Below are 14,157 nucleotides of genomic sequence, written 5' to 3' on the forward strand. Positions count from 1 at the left end.
TAAAACAAATAATTAACAAATACTATAAATTTTAAATAGGCAATGCATTCATAAGACTAATAATAACAATAACTTTGTAATAAAATTTTGGTAACAACATATATCTTTTTAAAATTAAATAGTAAAATTAGAAAAGATCTACCTTAAACATAAAACAACAACTATTAAAAAATAGTACAAAAATATGTCTTATTTTATCTCATGTATTTATTAATGTATTGTACAAATTATATGGATCCTTTTTATTATAGAATCTTTATCCAATTAAAAATTTAATAGATAGTAAAATTTGGTCATGAAAAAATATGTTCTAATTTCTTAAAAAATATCAAAATACTATATTAAATATTACAAGTCAATAGTTAACTAAATTAAAAATTCTCAAATTAAAAACATAGATAACATTGTATATATTTTTATGAGTTATCGGACAAATTTTTATTGAATAACTAATTTAAGTACAAACTAAAAAAAATGCTACTACAAATATTATTTAATGGCAATAACCATAATACACATTACATCCTTTAGTGATGAAAAATAAATCTTAATTAAATTACAGTAACTAGATAATAAGCACTTGATGATAAAAAAAATTTTTATCAAATTAAAATTGAATAATGTATGGAATATAACATAAACACCCAAAAACAAAATAAAGTACAATGAATAAACTAATTTTTAAAAATATTTTCGTAATTTTAGCAGACAAAATCTTCATCATATCGTTATTTTGGCATAATAAATTTAAAAAATTAAATTAAAAATATTATAAATTAATAGACGACATTCAAAACTTTTAAAGAAATACAATAGAAGTATTATCATTCTGAAAATACTTTTTGTATATTTTAGAATAGTTGAGAATAAAAATCTACTCTATCGAATATTTCACCTCATATAATACCCAGAACTTTAAACTATGACCATCTTATATTACCTCTTTATTGTGTGGTTTTATAATTTAACATTTTAAAGTAGTTTATAGTAATTTTAATTTCAACAAAATATGATATAAATAAGATTACGTCAATATTAAAATAAAAAATACTTATCTAATAAATTTAAAAAATAAATAATATATTAACAAAAACATAAAATTAATTTCTTAAAAACAATAGAAAAGCGGTGCCTGTTGAACCGCTAGTATTTTATAATACAAGTAATTTAGTTAACATTATTTTTAGTTAATTATTCTAATAATTTTGTATGCTAAAAATATATAATTTATTAATGCTGTTGTCTAGTCGATTAATCTTATTTAGAGTAGTAGTTGTTAATTGTTACTAACAATTGTTTATTAATCTTGTTAGTTAGTGTTAATGTTAATGTTAGTTGTTACTGTTAGTGTTAGTTGATTAGTATTAACTAATGAATTAACAACATGTAATTACTTAGTGTTTAGTTGTTTATATAGTTCTATGTATTTTGCAGTAGTTTATCTATTTTTTAAATGTTTATTTAAAAACCAAAATTATTAATAAAATTGTTAGCATATTTTGTTAGTAATTTTAGTTTTGTTTTAATTATTTTTTTAAACAAAAAGACTTATTAATTTTAGTAATTGTAGTTTTATTTAATTACTTTAATTATTTATTAAAAAACAGGTTTATTATTAATTTAGAATATAGTTTTAGTAATTTTAGTTTTGCTTAAACAATGTATTAAAAAAATAGAATTAGTATTAATCATGGTTAATATACAATTTTAGTGACCCTTAGTTCGTAATTTATCTTTTGTAATAAATATTTATCAAATAAGCTATTTTTTTGAAAAAAAAAAAAAAAAAAGCAAAAATGGGAGGTCGTAACATTCCATGCCTTGAAAATCAGATTATAGAATATTTTGACCATCCTTTATATATGTAAGTAATTTAGAAATTACCAATTAAGTAATTATTATTGATTAATGATTATTTTTAATCATATTTATGATTATCATTATTATTGTTGATGTTGTTGCTGTTAGCTGTAATTATTGACTAATATTATTATTTTATTTTTTTTAGGCTTCAAGAAAGTTGCACCGAGACACTTAAATCAAATTAACTCTTACAATGTCAAGGTAGAAGAACATCTAAGAGAAAATGAGTTTTATTATATATTTCAGATTGGTAGAATTATTGTTCATTGTCCAAGTAGGAAAAAGGTACTAGTTGAAAGGTGACGTCCTATGACACACACTTTCCATCTTTTACATGGTGAGTACACGATCACATTAGAGGATGTCGCGATGATCCTGGAACTCCGAACTCATGGCCAACTGGTGACTGGATCGACTGATAGCAGCACAAATTAGCTAGAGAACAGGTGTCTAATGCAATTTGGACTGCACCTGGACCAAACGACCATAAAGGAAGCGGGATCAAGTTGACATGGTTCCGCAGCGTAAAGTGGCGTCTACCTTTGGCTGATCGGGTTAGTAAAGAAATGTATATAAAATGCCACATAATGTTACTGTTCGGAACGACATTATTCTGTGACAAGTCCAGAGTCACTGTGCATTGGAAGTTTTTGCCATTGCTTTGACAATTTTCTAACATTAAGAAGCTCAATTGGGGTTCCGCATGCCTTTCACATATGTACAGATCACTGTGTCGGGCATCACGATATGATTACAAGGATATGAATGGTCCTCTTACACTGCTCCATGTGTAGGCATGGATATGAATGCCGTCAATAGGGCCTCTGCCGTTAGATACTAATTTTTCGCTTACATGCAGGTAAAATTTTGATATGATGTGATTTTTTAATTTTTTTTGTTTTAATTACTTTCTAAAATCACAATTATGTGTTAGGTAAAATGATTATCAACCGAACAAAGATCAATACAGACATTAGATAACCACTCACATGAGGAGAAGGTTGAATGATCTTCTCCCAAACAAAATATGTGTTTTGTTATTTGTGCTTTTTATTGATATTGAATTCAGTTAATAACTACTATTGATAACATTGTTCTTTGATATATTTTTGCAGTTTCTATGCGATGCATACAACTCAAACTGAGTTCCACCTCATGTAATTCCACTTTAGATCAATGAGGGTTCAAATCTATGGAGTGCGATGATGCCATTGATATGTTTTGAGTGCGTTGAGTAGCATCGAGTAAGGAGGCATTTTGGGTTTCACAAGGACTTTCTAGAAAATCTTTTTAACCTTAAAGGATCGCATAACATAGTACTTACCGGCATGCTCCACTACTACGAGCTATGGCTGAACTAATGGACTCATGTCGGTTAGAGATAAGATTAATATCATCTCAATTCACCACATGTGTTTGCAAATGGCTAAGAAAAAAGTACTATGCATCGGCAGTCTCACCTTTAACTATGGCAAATTCGAGAGGCAAAATATTTTCATTGCCATCATGTGATACTACAACTAAAAAAGCTCCTGTATGTTTTTCATACAAGTGTGTGCGGTCTACTTGTAATAGCGATTTGCAGCTTCTGAATGCTTTAATGAAAGGATAGAAAGCCCAAAAAACTCGCATCAGAATCCAAATATCCTGAACCAACTCATTCCCTTGGTAGGCATATGCAGTTTCATACTCAACGGCTGCTAATAGTTCTTTTGCTATTATTGCTTCAAACCATGTGGGGAAAGCTTTATAAGAAGCTTGCCACCCACAAATTATTTTTTCAATTGTCTTTTTGCTTAGCCAACCATTCTTTGTAATAACTTATTGTATAATTGAACTTAGACTATACTTCAGCAATTACAGATTTCACCTTTAGAGATTGGCAGCTTCAACCAATGACTTTATTGCCTCTGCAATCATCTCTGAGTCCAATTTAACATGATCTTGGAAAATGGTAGTGTTGGTGCATGTGTGGCTACCGTTATATTTTCTTATAACCCAACAATATTGTCTTTTGATAAGACTAACTCTAATAAGCCAATCACAAGTTGCTCCGTATTGTACATTTGCATAGAATGTCGTAGGTTCTGATTCAAACGCCTTGTAATCAACTCCTCTACAAATGGTATACTCTTTAATTGCTACAATCATAGCCTCTCTTGAGTTAAACTCCATTTCAATGATGAATTCATCGTCTACGACAACGGGTGGGGTTACACCAATAACAATACCAAATAAATCATAGAATGCTAAATTTATATTGACTAAAATAATTAATTAATTATCTCTATAATAATAATATTAATAATAATTAAAATAATAATAACAAAGCTAATAATTGACTAAAATAATTAACTATATCTAAATTTCTATTAACATGATTACTAAGATTATAATTAAAAATAGGCTACTACTGGTAATTATCTGCATTGACATACTCAAGAAACTCTAGTGCATGTATGGCATCAAGATTTAAAGTATGCATGAAAGATGGTTCTTCGAATGGATGCCGATCTGCTAGTACATTTGCAACATCTGTCACATCTGTGTCAACCATTATATCTTCTTCATCTCCATCTTCATTTGGACCAAGAATTTGGTAATTGCCTTCAAACTCTTCTTCATTTTTACTGTTATAACCACTCCAATCTATGTTAAGCTCCGGATTAATCAACTTCAACAATTTTTTCGAACTCAACATATAACTCGATAATTGAGACTTGTGCTCTAGTTTGATAGTAGGTTAAAAATATTTTCTGCATACTTTTTCATCAGCCACATGCATTATTTAAAATTGAACAAACCCATAAAATACCAACACAGATTATCTGTACAAAACATTTGTTATTCTCTTCAATATTTGGTAATCTACACTTTGACCGAGTACATTCTTAAGTGCTTCATATGTTATTTCAAGAAGAACAACAATAACACAGATTCTCACATACAAAATTTACATCCTCATATGTTTAAGATAAAATTTTACCACTATAGTATATTTTTAAACTAACATAACCCTTCACTTTATACATTCAAACAATTTTGTTCTCGCTCAAAATACAAAACTCAAGAAATAGACAAATACATAACGCAAGAAGAAAGCAAGAAGAATACCCTTTACCATCACTAAACCACTAAACCTAACTTTCGAATGCAACAAGCGTCTCCCTTTTCTCCCTTTTATAGTTAGTTTGATAAGTTTTTAAAATACATAGTATACAAAACGGCACATACGAGAATACATCACTCACGTAATGCTAAAATAGCACTGTTGTTTTACTTTTTCTGACAAAACAACTATGTTTTATACTTTTCGAAATTTTTATTTATTTTTTATACAACAATTCGGCAATCCCGAATTGATTTTGAATGAATTAATTTTTTTTTTTAAATTCTAAAGTAATTAAAAAAATTTTGAAAACATTTCGGCAATGCCGAATTGATCTTTAATAAAGTTCACATTTCCAAACCCACATACATGTATAACACAAATTAGAAAATAAAATGGAAAAACTCAAATAATCCCAATAATAAAAAAACTGAGCCACATGAGTCACATGGTAGTATGGTACATTATTACTTGGAAATGAAATGAAAGGGTGAGTTTTCATTAACTATTACAATCTATTAAAGGAAATGTGCCCTAAGGTATGGTGCCAAATGACACCTGTGATGAAGTATGCATAATACTTCCTTCTGGGGCAGTAATGAAGGCCGCCAGCATCACTTATGTTCTTTGCTTACAACCCCCCTTTTTCTGTAGCAATTCCAATCGTCCTCGAAACAGGCAGCTCCTGCTGCACCTCACAGTCATGTGCACACATGTACAAAACCGACAGGGCCAAGTACGAGGCTACCGCCCGCAGCTGGCCACACAAGTATGCCATGGTGAGGGTGGGAACAGGGGTTGGAGGGGTTGCTGCTTCTTCCCTCGTATAGTGACATAAAGCAGGCAATTAGGTGCTCTAACTTGGCGATTATTGTTGACCAACCCCGCCCCCTTGTTTATGTGTATTACTATTCATTATTATGTGGAGCAGCAGCCGCCATCGCTAGTAAGTAGCTAATGGTACCTCATACCTCAGGAATTAAGAAGCTTCTGTTTTCCTTGCAAGTCTTGGACCATTGAAGGTGAGCCCACGCACCAACTTAGTTCTAGGCTTCAAGCTCAGACCAAAAAATTAAATACCCTGAATGATGTTCAACAGTTAACGCTTAACATTGTACTGCTATGGAGAATGACTTCCTCGCAGATGTTACAATTTAAAAGAGATGGGAATGGGATTGGAAACCAGACAAGCCAACAACAAAATTACGTGTTTATTACCCTATTTTTATTTTATTTGTCTTGATTCTATCATGAAAATTTCCCAAAAGTAAACAAACAAATAGAAAGGATACAGAATTGAGAATTCTCCTCTAATATCAACTCCTTGACTGACTAACCACTAACATGTAAGCCCAGGGCAAGTCTAGGTACTAAGCTATGCACAAACATCATTTTCCATGTATACCAGCACTCCACAAGCAAAACTAAGTTAAAAAAACAAAAAAACCCAGCAAAATGGAAGTTCCCAATGCAACTCCGAAGCATGTTCCATAATTCAAGATATAACATATAATATTACAGAAATCCCCATGGGCAGTTGTTACGCACATTCCGCCAAGATCCTAACTCCTTCCTTGAGGTACACCTACTTTTTGTTTTCTTCATCCCCATTACTCTTAGGATTAACCTCCTCATCGTCATAATACTCTTCAAAATATTCTTCTTCGCTATCATCATCATAGTAATACTCATCAGAATCGACATCCTCACCATCCTTGCCATTTTGTAGAAGAAAAGATCCGTCTCTTGATTGTTGACCTCTTAACCTCTCTTGAATTCGATCCCTAATTGCGGTGCCCTGATAAAATCCACACATTAACAGAAAAGGAAAAATGAGAGAGAGAGAAGAGAGAAGAGAGAAGCCAGCTAATAGTTCACTAGTAGCAACAGAGTTGTCGCATTTACCCCCTAGGTTGGTTAACTCACCATCTTATGACAACCTTCTTCAAACATCTCAAGAAATCCAGCAACCCAACGATCAGCATTTTCAACCCATTCATTGCGGTGCATACTGGCAGTCCTTTTAACAATTTGGATCTGATAACAAAGAATATATTATACTTTTCTACAGAGAAAAACACAGAGATATCCTATTAACCATGGATAAATATTGAAAGGAGAATGGAAAAGTCCATGGCACTGCAATGATGCAGTCTGCAAGTAAGGCTTTGACACAATACTTTCTTAATGAAATTATCCCCAAGATCGGTTTCCAACTGCATTATATATCCAGTATAAATCTTGAACCCATGTAGATTGCTATCCATGTCATGAAGATTCGACTAAGTTTTTATGTTGGCTATCGAAGGCCTAACACAACCCTTCTCCTTTATCCGGGCCCACTAAGTGAAAACTTTATTAGGTTCAACACTTCCTATATATACAACAGCTCCCTGTCATGCTTATCAACATTTAACAAGATCAATAATCAAGAAAGCCGCTTTAGTTTTGCTTCTAGAAACTATGTATAACGGAAAAAAAAATTGGAAATAACATGAAAAAACAGAATCACAAAGGTTTTAGTTCTCTATTTTACTAGAAAACTACCATCAGGCCAGTCTTTTTTCCAAATTGCATCAACATGTGGAATGTAGACATAGGAATGTTAGGATAGACAGTTGTTAGTTCCTTATTGTTATTGATGAGGGCTTTAAGGAAAGAGTTCAACAAAAGCGAGAATGGAAATCTAAAGTTTTTATGCTTTACGCCCATAGGATATATCTGACTGGGGGATAAAATGGGATGAACATTCATGTCTGAGATTGATGTGTAAAATTACACATGGAGCTCATCCAAGAGAATTCTTACCCGACAACCAAACATGCCCTTAGTTTATGTTTTTGTCCTCAAACAAGCACTTGAAAATCAAAGTGTCCAGCACTTGAACATAACTGATAATAAACCCTTAAAGAAAGTAGCAATTCTATATGTCCAACTATTGCATTTAAATATGTGTACACGTTTATCCATCGACAATTCCAACAAGCAATTCAATTGACATGATATTGGCCAAAGAAAGTAGCAATTGAACTTGATTAGCTAAACGAGGGGGCATACCTTTTCGCCAACCTTTTCTTGGTGCTCCTTGACCTTCTCCTGTAATGTTTTCAACCTTCTATTGACCCTGAGTCGCTTCTCCTGTTTATTATATAATGAACATGAGTGAAGAAAGGTATAAGGTGATTGAGGAAAGGAAGGCCATATTAGGAGAAATAGTTGAGTTAAGGAGGTGTGGCAAAGTCATGCCTTGACATAACTGACGCCGAGCTCTTTCCTAGAGTAGCCACGATCCAAATTGCGCAGCACATATTGGTTATAATCCTTGACAATCCTCATTATAATGTCTGATGTGGATATTCCTTCTGTTCGTTTTGTTTCCTTAAATCTGCCAATAGCTTTAACCTGGGAATAAAATGGCAGACCATATAGAAGGAAGCAAGAAGGAGAAGTAGATAAAAATGAAGAATATAAGGGTGAGACATACAAATTCATAAACATCATTGGCAGCACCACTTGTATCAGCATAACTGTGAACAGGAGGAAAAGGGTGGAATGAGTAGACAGATGCAGGGCGTATAGAGTTGAGGAGATTAGTTGAGTGATTGTTCTTACGGAAGAGAGTCGTGAGCTACATAGTCGATGTTGTGCATATCGAGGAACTCTTGGTTGATGACCCAGGGAGCATCGGGAATGACTTCATCCACCCATCTGCTCAAAACCCGCAATTATCAGTCACAAGAGAGAGAGAGAGAGAGAGAGAGAGAGAGAGAGAGAGAAGAGTCAGCGAAACAAATATGACTGACTTGCAGTGGCGAAGGGATTCGTAACGTTCGGCCTCAGTCATAACAGTTTTGCCTTTGTATTTGTGGGTGATCTCATCGTTGCAGCAACCCACCAGCAAGTAAGTATTCGGAAATCTAAAAGTGAGAGTAAGTAGGATAACACAAGAGATCTATTAATTTGATTCGACACAAAAGTGAAGAGAGAGGATTACGATTTCTTGGCTTGCTCAAGGGAACGAGCGTGACCGAAGTGGAAGAGATCGTAGATGCCGTCCGCGTACACACGAACAGGGCGGTCCACGGGAGGTGGTAACATCCGATGTTCACTGCTGCGGTCTGCCATTCCAATTAGTGGTGTCAATATGTCTTTTAACCGAGACCAATGGTTTTCGGTTTTTCAATTAATTCAAAAAAAAGTAACCTATTGCTCCTTCTGTGTCACCAATGTTGTCACTTGAACTGATATCAAACTGCATAATTATCGCAATTCACCAAAAAAAATTAGCACCAATGAGTTAGAATTTGTAATCAAGTAATCAAAACTAACCCACAAATTAGTAGTAACTACTGAATTTGCACACAGATTCACATTACTAACTACTGAATTTACAAACAGACTGGAAAAAAAAAAAAATCAAACTGCAGTAACAAATTAAAATCAGAACAAATAAAGAATTTGAAACTTACAAAAACAGAAATAAAATTTTTTTAACCCTCATCAACAGAACAAAAAAAATCGAACAAACACATTAAGCAGAACAAAAACAATTGAATGATATCAACGAAGCAAATTCATAGCCAAAAAAAACAAAAACACAAACAGAACAAAAATATTTGAACGAAATCAATGAAGCAAATTCATACCTGAGGCTGAGGCTCCATTGGAAGTGCAGCGATGAAGGGGAGAGACGGAACAACAAGGCGGCACGGCGCTGACAACGACGACGACGCTGACTCGCTGAGAACCACGCCGCTGCTGCCTGCTGAGGACGACGCCGCTGAGGAGTGAAAACGACGGCGCTGAGCAGTGAGAACGATGACGCTGAACGGCCACGGAACGACGCGGGTGCACCACGGCGATGGCAGAGAGAACGACGGTGCTCTGAGACTGAGAACGAACGACGCGAAGAGAGATTCTGAGAATGAACGACGCGGAGAGAGACTAAGTACAACGCCGGGAGAGAGACTGAGAACGACGGAGGTTGTTGGAGTAGACGACGACGGCAGAGACCATAGATGAGTAGAGGTTAGGGGTTTCTGTGAAAAGAGAGGAGGGTGCAGCGGGTGAATTAGGCGGCGGCGTGAACGAACGAGAGAAAGGGAGTGAGTGTATTAGGTTAGGTAAAGTTGGGGTACTTTCGTAAAATTCATATGCATGTTTACATTCACCGGCTCGGTTTGATTTGGTCCAAGTCTTTTTGGAGTCAGAACCGAAAACCAAAGTTATCGATTCCAATTTTCAATTTTCGATTCTCGGTTTGTTTGGTTATCGGTTTACTCAGTACGGTTGCTCGATTTTGTTTGAATTTAATCGGTTTTAAAAACCCCTGTCATAACACACATAAAACGTATTAGAAGCCTATCCCTGTGCTATTTTTTATGTATAGAAGATAAGAAAGTTAAAAAATAGATATCAAATAATATGCATTATTCAACATTCAATATTCATATTAAATTCAACTTTCTATATACAAACTGATTCCAAATGATAGTTATACATATGCCTGTTTGTGTTCAATTTAGAATTGCATAATGAAACTTCGAATCACACACAAACTCTTGAAGAAATTTCCTTACACAGTGCAAGCTCCATATCATTATAAAAGGAATGAAAAGATTCTAATTAAAAAACACATACAATATACATCAATCAATTAAGCATCTTCTATCTCATCACCCTTATCACCCTTCTCCTTCGTATCCACCGTCATCAATGTCTCTACTAAAAAACCGAAACACCTGGTAGCGTTTATTTTGAAATATTGAGATAAAGACTGGGAGATTGAGACTCAATATTATGTTTATTGGCTCAGACACTGGTATTAAAATTTCTGTCTTTGTCTCTAAATTTTCAGTATTTCAGTACCTCTAAAAAGTGAGGACACAGGAGATTGAAATTTTTAGAGAGAAAAACTGAAACTTTAATAACATTTTATACCTAAAATACCCTTATTTCAATTAATTAATTTCAATTTTACCTTTTATACAAATTAAATTAAAATTTTATTATTGTTTCAATTTCTGTCACCTACTTTACACCAAACAGAATACTGACATTTATTTCAGTCTCTGTCTTTTGGTTTCTGTCTTTCGGTCTCAGTCTTTCAGTCTCTGTCTCTCCACCAAACGCTACCCAAAAGAATATGAAAAATAGCACCTCCTCTCAACTATTCTTCTATTTGCTCAATTGCTTGTCCATTCAAGTTAATCCCAAACTGATTAGGTTAATTCACTGATGTTAAAGAAAATATCCAGATCATTAGAACCTATATGATAATTACAAAAGAATATGAAAATTTTAATAAATGAAAGTACAGCACCGCTAATCTCAAAGGATAACTTTTCAATGTTAAAATGTAAGGATTAATCACTGCTCGTTAAAAATTAGTAAACCTATGAACCTTTTCAATGTTTTTCGTGCATTGATATTCCATTGTATTCCTGTGCCTTCTCAAAAGGTAGCTCTCTTTTCATACTTCCAATCACATTGATGTAACAAGGTATGATAGAATTTAACATACTCACTTGAATTAACAAGTTAAACCATATTAAATGGGGCAAATTCCAAAGTTTCCTATTATTAAAGAGACACACAATAATCCAAAAATACAAGGAAAATCACAAACTAGTAACCAACAAAGCAAGGTTGACTCAGAAGTCAGAACAAAGAACATTAACATTTAAGATAGCTTTTTTTTTAATAAATAGAATTTAATTTTGATGCATTTATGCACCTAATTAGACGATGTCACATCAATAATATAACTACTATTTATATTGACTTTGACAGTATAAATGATCATCCAAAAAATCAGATATAATTGCATCATGTGTAAAAGCTTTCCACTAGTAGTGCATCAAAATTAAACTCTTACATAAATAAACACCCCCCAAAAAATTCCATCAAAACGGTTAAATTCTACAAAGCTACAAACTACAAAGCTCAGATCCAGTTCAGATCCATACCTAAAAAGTAAAAACTACAAAGCTCCAGATAACAACAGCAAAATCATCAACAGATCCATGCAATTCCCAAAAAATATAACCAAAAACAAAAATTACCAACTACAAAAAAAGTCAAACTACCTAAACCTTGTCAAATCCTTTAAGATCTAGGAGCAATCAACCAACCGAACCAAATAGAATCACCAATTATAACAACAATTCAAAAATAAAAAGAAAAATTAACAACCCTAATTCCAGTTATGTTCCCAAAAATGAAATTTCCAATTTTAAAAACAAAAAGAATCCTCTTTTAGCATGAGCTGAAGAAGCAAATAACAAAAGACGTTACCTGGAGAGAAAAACTCGAGGTGTAGAAGAAGAAAACCGGTTTCAGAGAGATTCGGTTTTGAAGTTGGGAGTTTTTGTTGGTCTCTTTTTTTAGGGGTTCGGAGTTTAGACACCGATTCTGACTTTGGGCGGCTGAGTGGAGTTAATTTTAGGGCTTTTAGGCCCTATCCTAATTTTTTGTTGAAACTTGGTTAGGGTCAGGGTCTTATAAAATATGTTTTTGTAATTTTAGATTTATAGGCTGAACTTTATTTGAAGGATTTAGGGCCAACCCTGAAGTCTTGGCTTCAATAATTGACACTGCTACATTCAGGTAATCGGTTTTTATGACCACATTATAGTCGCAAGATTATCACATTATGTGAAAATTATTGTAGCGGTCAAATTATAGTTGCAATTTGAAACACATTCTCGTGTGTTTTGGTTCACTCTTTACGGTTGCGCAAGACTATGTCCCAGTTTGGATAACTAATTTAATTAAGCTCCTTTTGATAAAATAACTTAAACAATAAATGATTCTGTTAAAAGTAACTTATAAATAAGTTATTTTGTGTTTGGATTTTTAACTCTAAAAGTGTTTATTTTAAAAAAATGTAATGAAAAGTAGAAGTATTATGAGAGAAGTCATTTTTTTTAATTTCTCTATAAGCTCCAAAATAACTTCTTAGAAAGTTGCAATTTGGTTTTGAAAATTTCACCCAACATTAATACTATTACTTTTTATAAGTCAAAAGTTAAAAAAAACTACTTATAGAGTTTCCAAACGGGCCCTATATCGTTTATATCATTTCAAGAGTACTACTTCTACTTCTAGGATATCAAGTAACATCGTGCTTATTATTTATTTGAAACCTTTACACTTTCGTTATAAATAGAGACATTGTTTAAGTGTCATTCATGACAACATATAAATATTATTAAATACTTTAATGTTTTATAATTAAATAATTCTATTATAAATATAAACCTACTTAATTCAAAAAATGTGGTAAATGAAGTTGATTCACTTAATAAAATGTTAATTTTGTGATAAGGATATATTGTATGTATCAGGGCGGAGCTAGAAATTTTTTTAGAAGGGGTAACATGAAAAATATAAATAAAGAGAAAAAATTAAAAATTAAAAAGAAGCTAAACTAAAAAATTAGAAACTTACACATACACCTTATTAATTTGGGGGGCCATTACCCCCTTCTTATAACGTGGCTCCGCTAATGGTATGTATGGAACAAGAGTGACAGGTTTAAAAAAAAAAGGATTGAGTGAGAGACACACACTAAAAGACAAGAAATTAACAAATAGACATTTAATTAGGTTTTTATATTGTGTTTGATTTAAGATGTATAATTTATAACATTGAGTTATGTTTTAGTATTTTTTTTTTTGTTTAAGATAAATATGGAGAGAAAAGTCCTAATTATTTTCAACTAAAGGTAGAATTAGAATTTAAAAAATTAAAATGAGAATATTTTTTAAAATAAATATTATTAAAATTTTAATTTTCGTCCCCAAAAATTTTAGTCCCCTGTGTTCTCACATTCTAGAAGTACTAAAGAGACTTAAATTAAGTGTTCTAGAACTGAAATTTTAGTTCTTGTTTCAAACTATCAAACATGATACTAAATCATACTCTTATAATCTGAATTTGAATTTCTAAAATAAATACAGCCTTAGTGATTGAGGGATAAATTAAAAATAGTTAAATGTGTATGTAATCTTATATGTGTTTATTTTAAATTTTAGATGTATAATTATTTGCTAATTGTTGGTTGATTTTTTATTACTTCTTACTAACTACTATTATAATTATCTTTTTTTTTTCAAAGATAGTAGGTTATATTTCATTAATTATTGAGAAATAAAATACAAAGATGTTCAAAAGCACAACAG

General features: G+C 32.4%; 1 protein-coding gene across 2 annotated transcripts; it reads right to left on the minus strand.

Moving 5' to 3' along the window:
- Positions 1-6,161: 6,161 nt before the first annotated feature.
- On the minus strand, positions 6,162-12,438 carry LOC107608901 (choline-phosphate cytidylyltransferase 2). 2 transcript variants are annotated; one of them, XM_088492670.1, is made up of 12 exons: positions 12,269-12,390; positions 11,030-11,206; positions 9,619-10,301; positions 9,176-9,224; positions 8,967-9,090; positions 8,776-8,889; positions 8,585-8,680; positions 8,457-8,499; positions 8,219-8,374; positions 8,030-8,110; positions 6,899-7,009; positions 6,162-6,770 (listed from the first exon to the last, which is right to left on the minus strand). In XM_088492670.1, exons 3-12 carry the CDS (start codon positions 9,634-9,636, stop codon positions 6,558-6,560), a joined length of 1,005 nt encoding a protein of 334 aa, XP_088348796.1. In that variant the 5' UTR covers positions 9,637-10,301; positions 11,030-11,206; positions 12,269-12,390; the 3' UTR covers positions 6,162-6,557. The 2 variants fall into 2 exon arrangements, with proteins under 2 accessions (XP_088348796.1, XP_016166162.1); XM_016310676.3 differs by lacking the exon at positions 11,030-11,206 and having other exon boundaries at positions 12,269-12,438.
- Positions 12,439-14,157: the final 1,719 nt, after the last annotated feature.

This window comes from Arachis ipaensis, chromosome B7, assembly GCF_059453495.1.
Source record: "Arachis ipaensis isolate K30076 ecotype BB chromosome B7, ASM5945349v1, whole genome shotgun sequence".
Lineage (NCBI taxonomy): Eukaryota > Viridiplantae > Streptophyta > Magnoliopsida > Fabales > Fabaceae > Arachis > Arachis ipaensis.

What these genes read in the sequence shown, in the direction of transcription:
- LOC107608901 (XM_016310676.3), bottom strand. An exon ending in GTAGCTCACGACTCTCTTCC is followed by an intron (nt 8,500 to 8,584) that starts GTAAGAACAATC and finishes TCCTGTTCACAG; the next exon opens with TTATGCTGATACAAGTGGTG. An exon ending in TCGGCGTCAGTTATGTCAAG is followed by an intron (nt 8,111 to 8,218) that starts GCATGACTTTGC and finishes TATAATAAACAG; the next exon opens with GAGAAGCGACTCAGGGTCAA.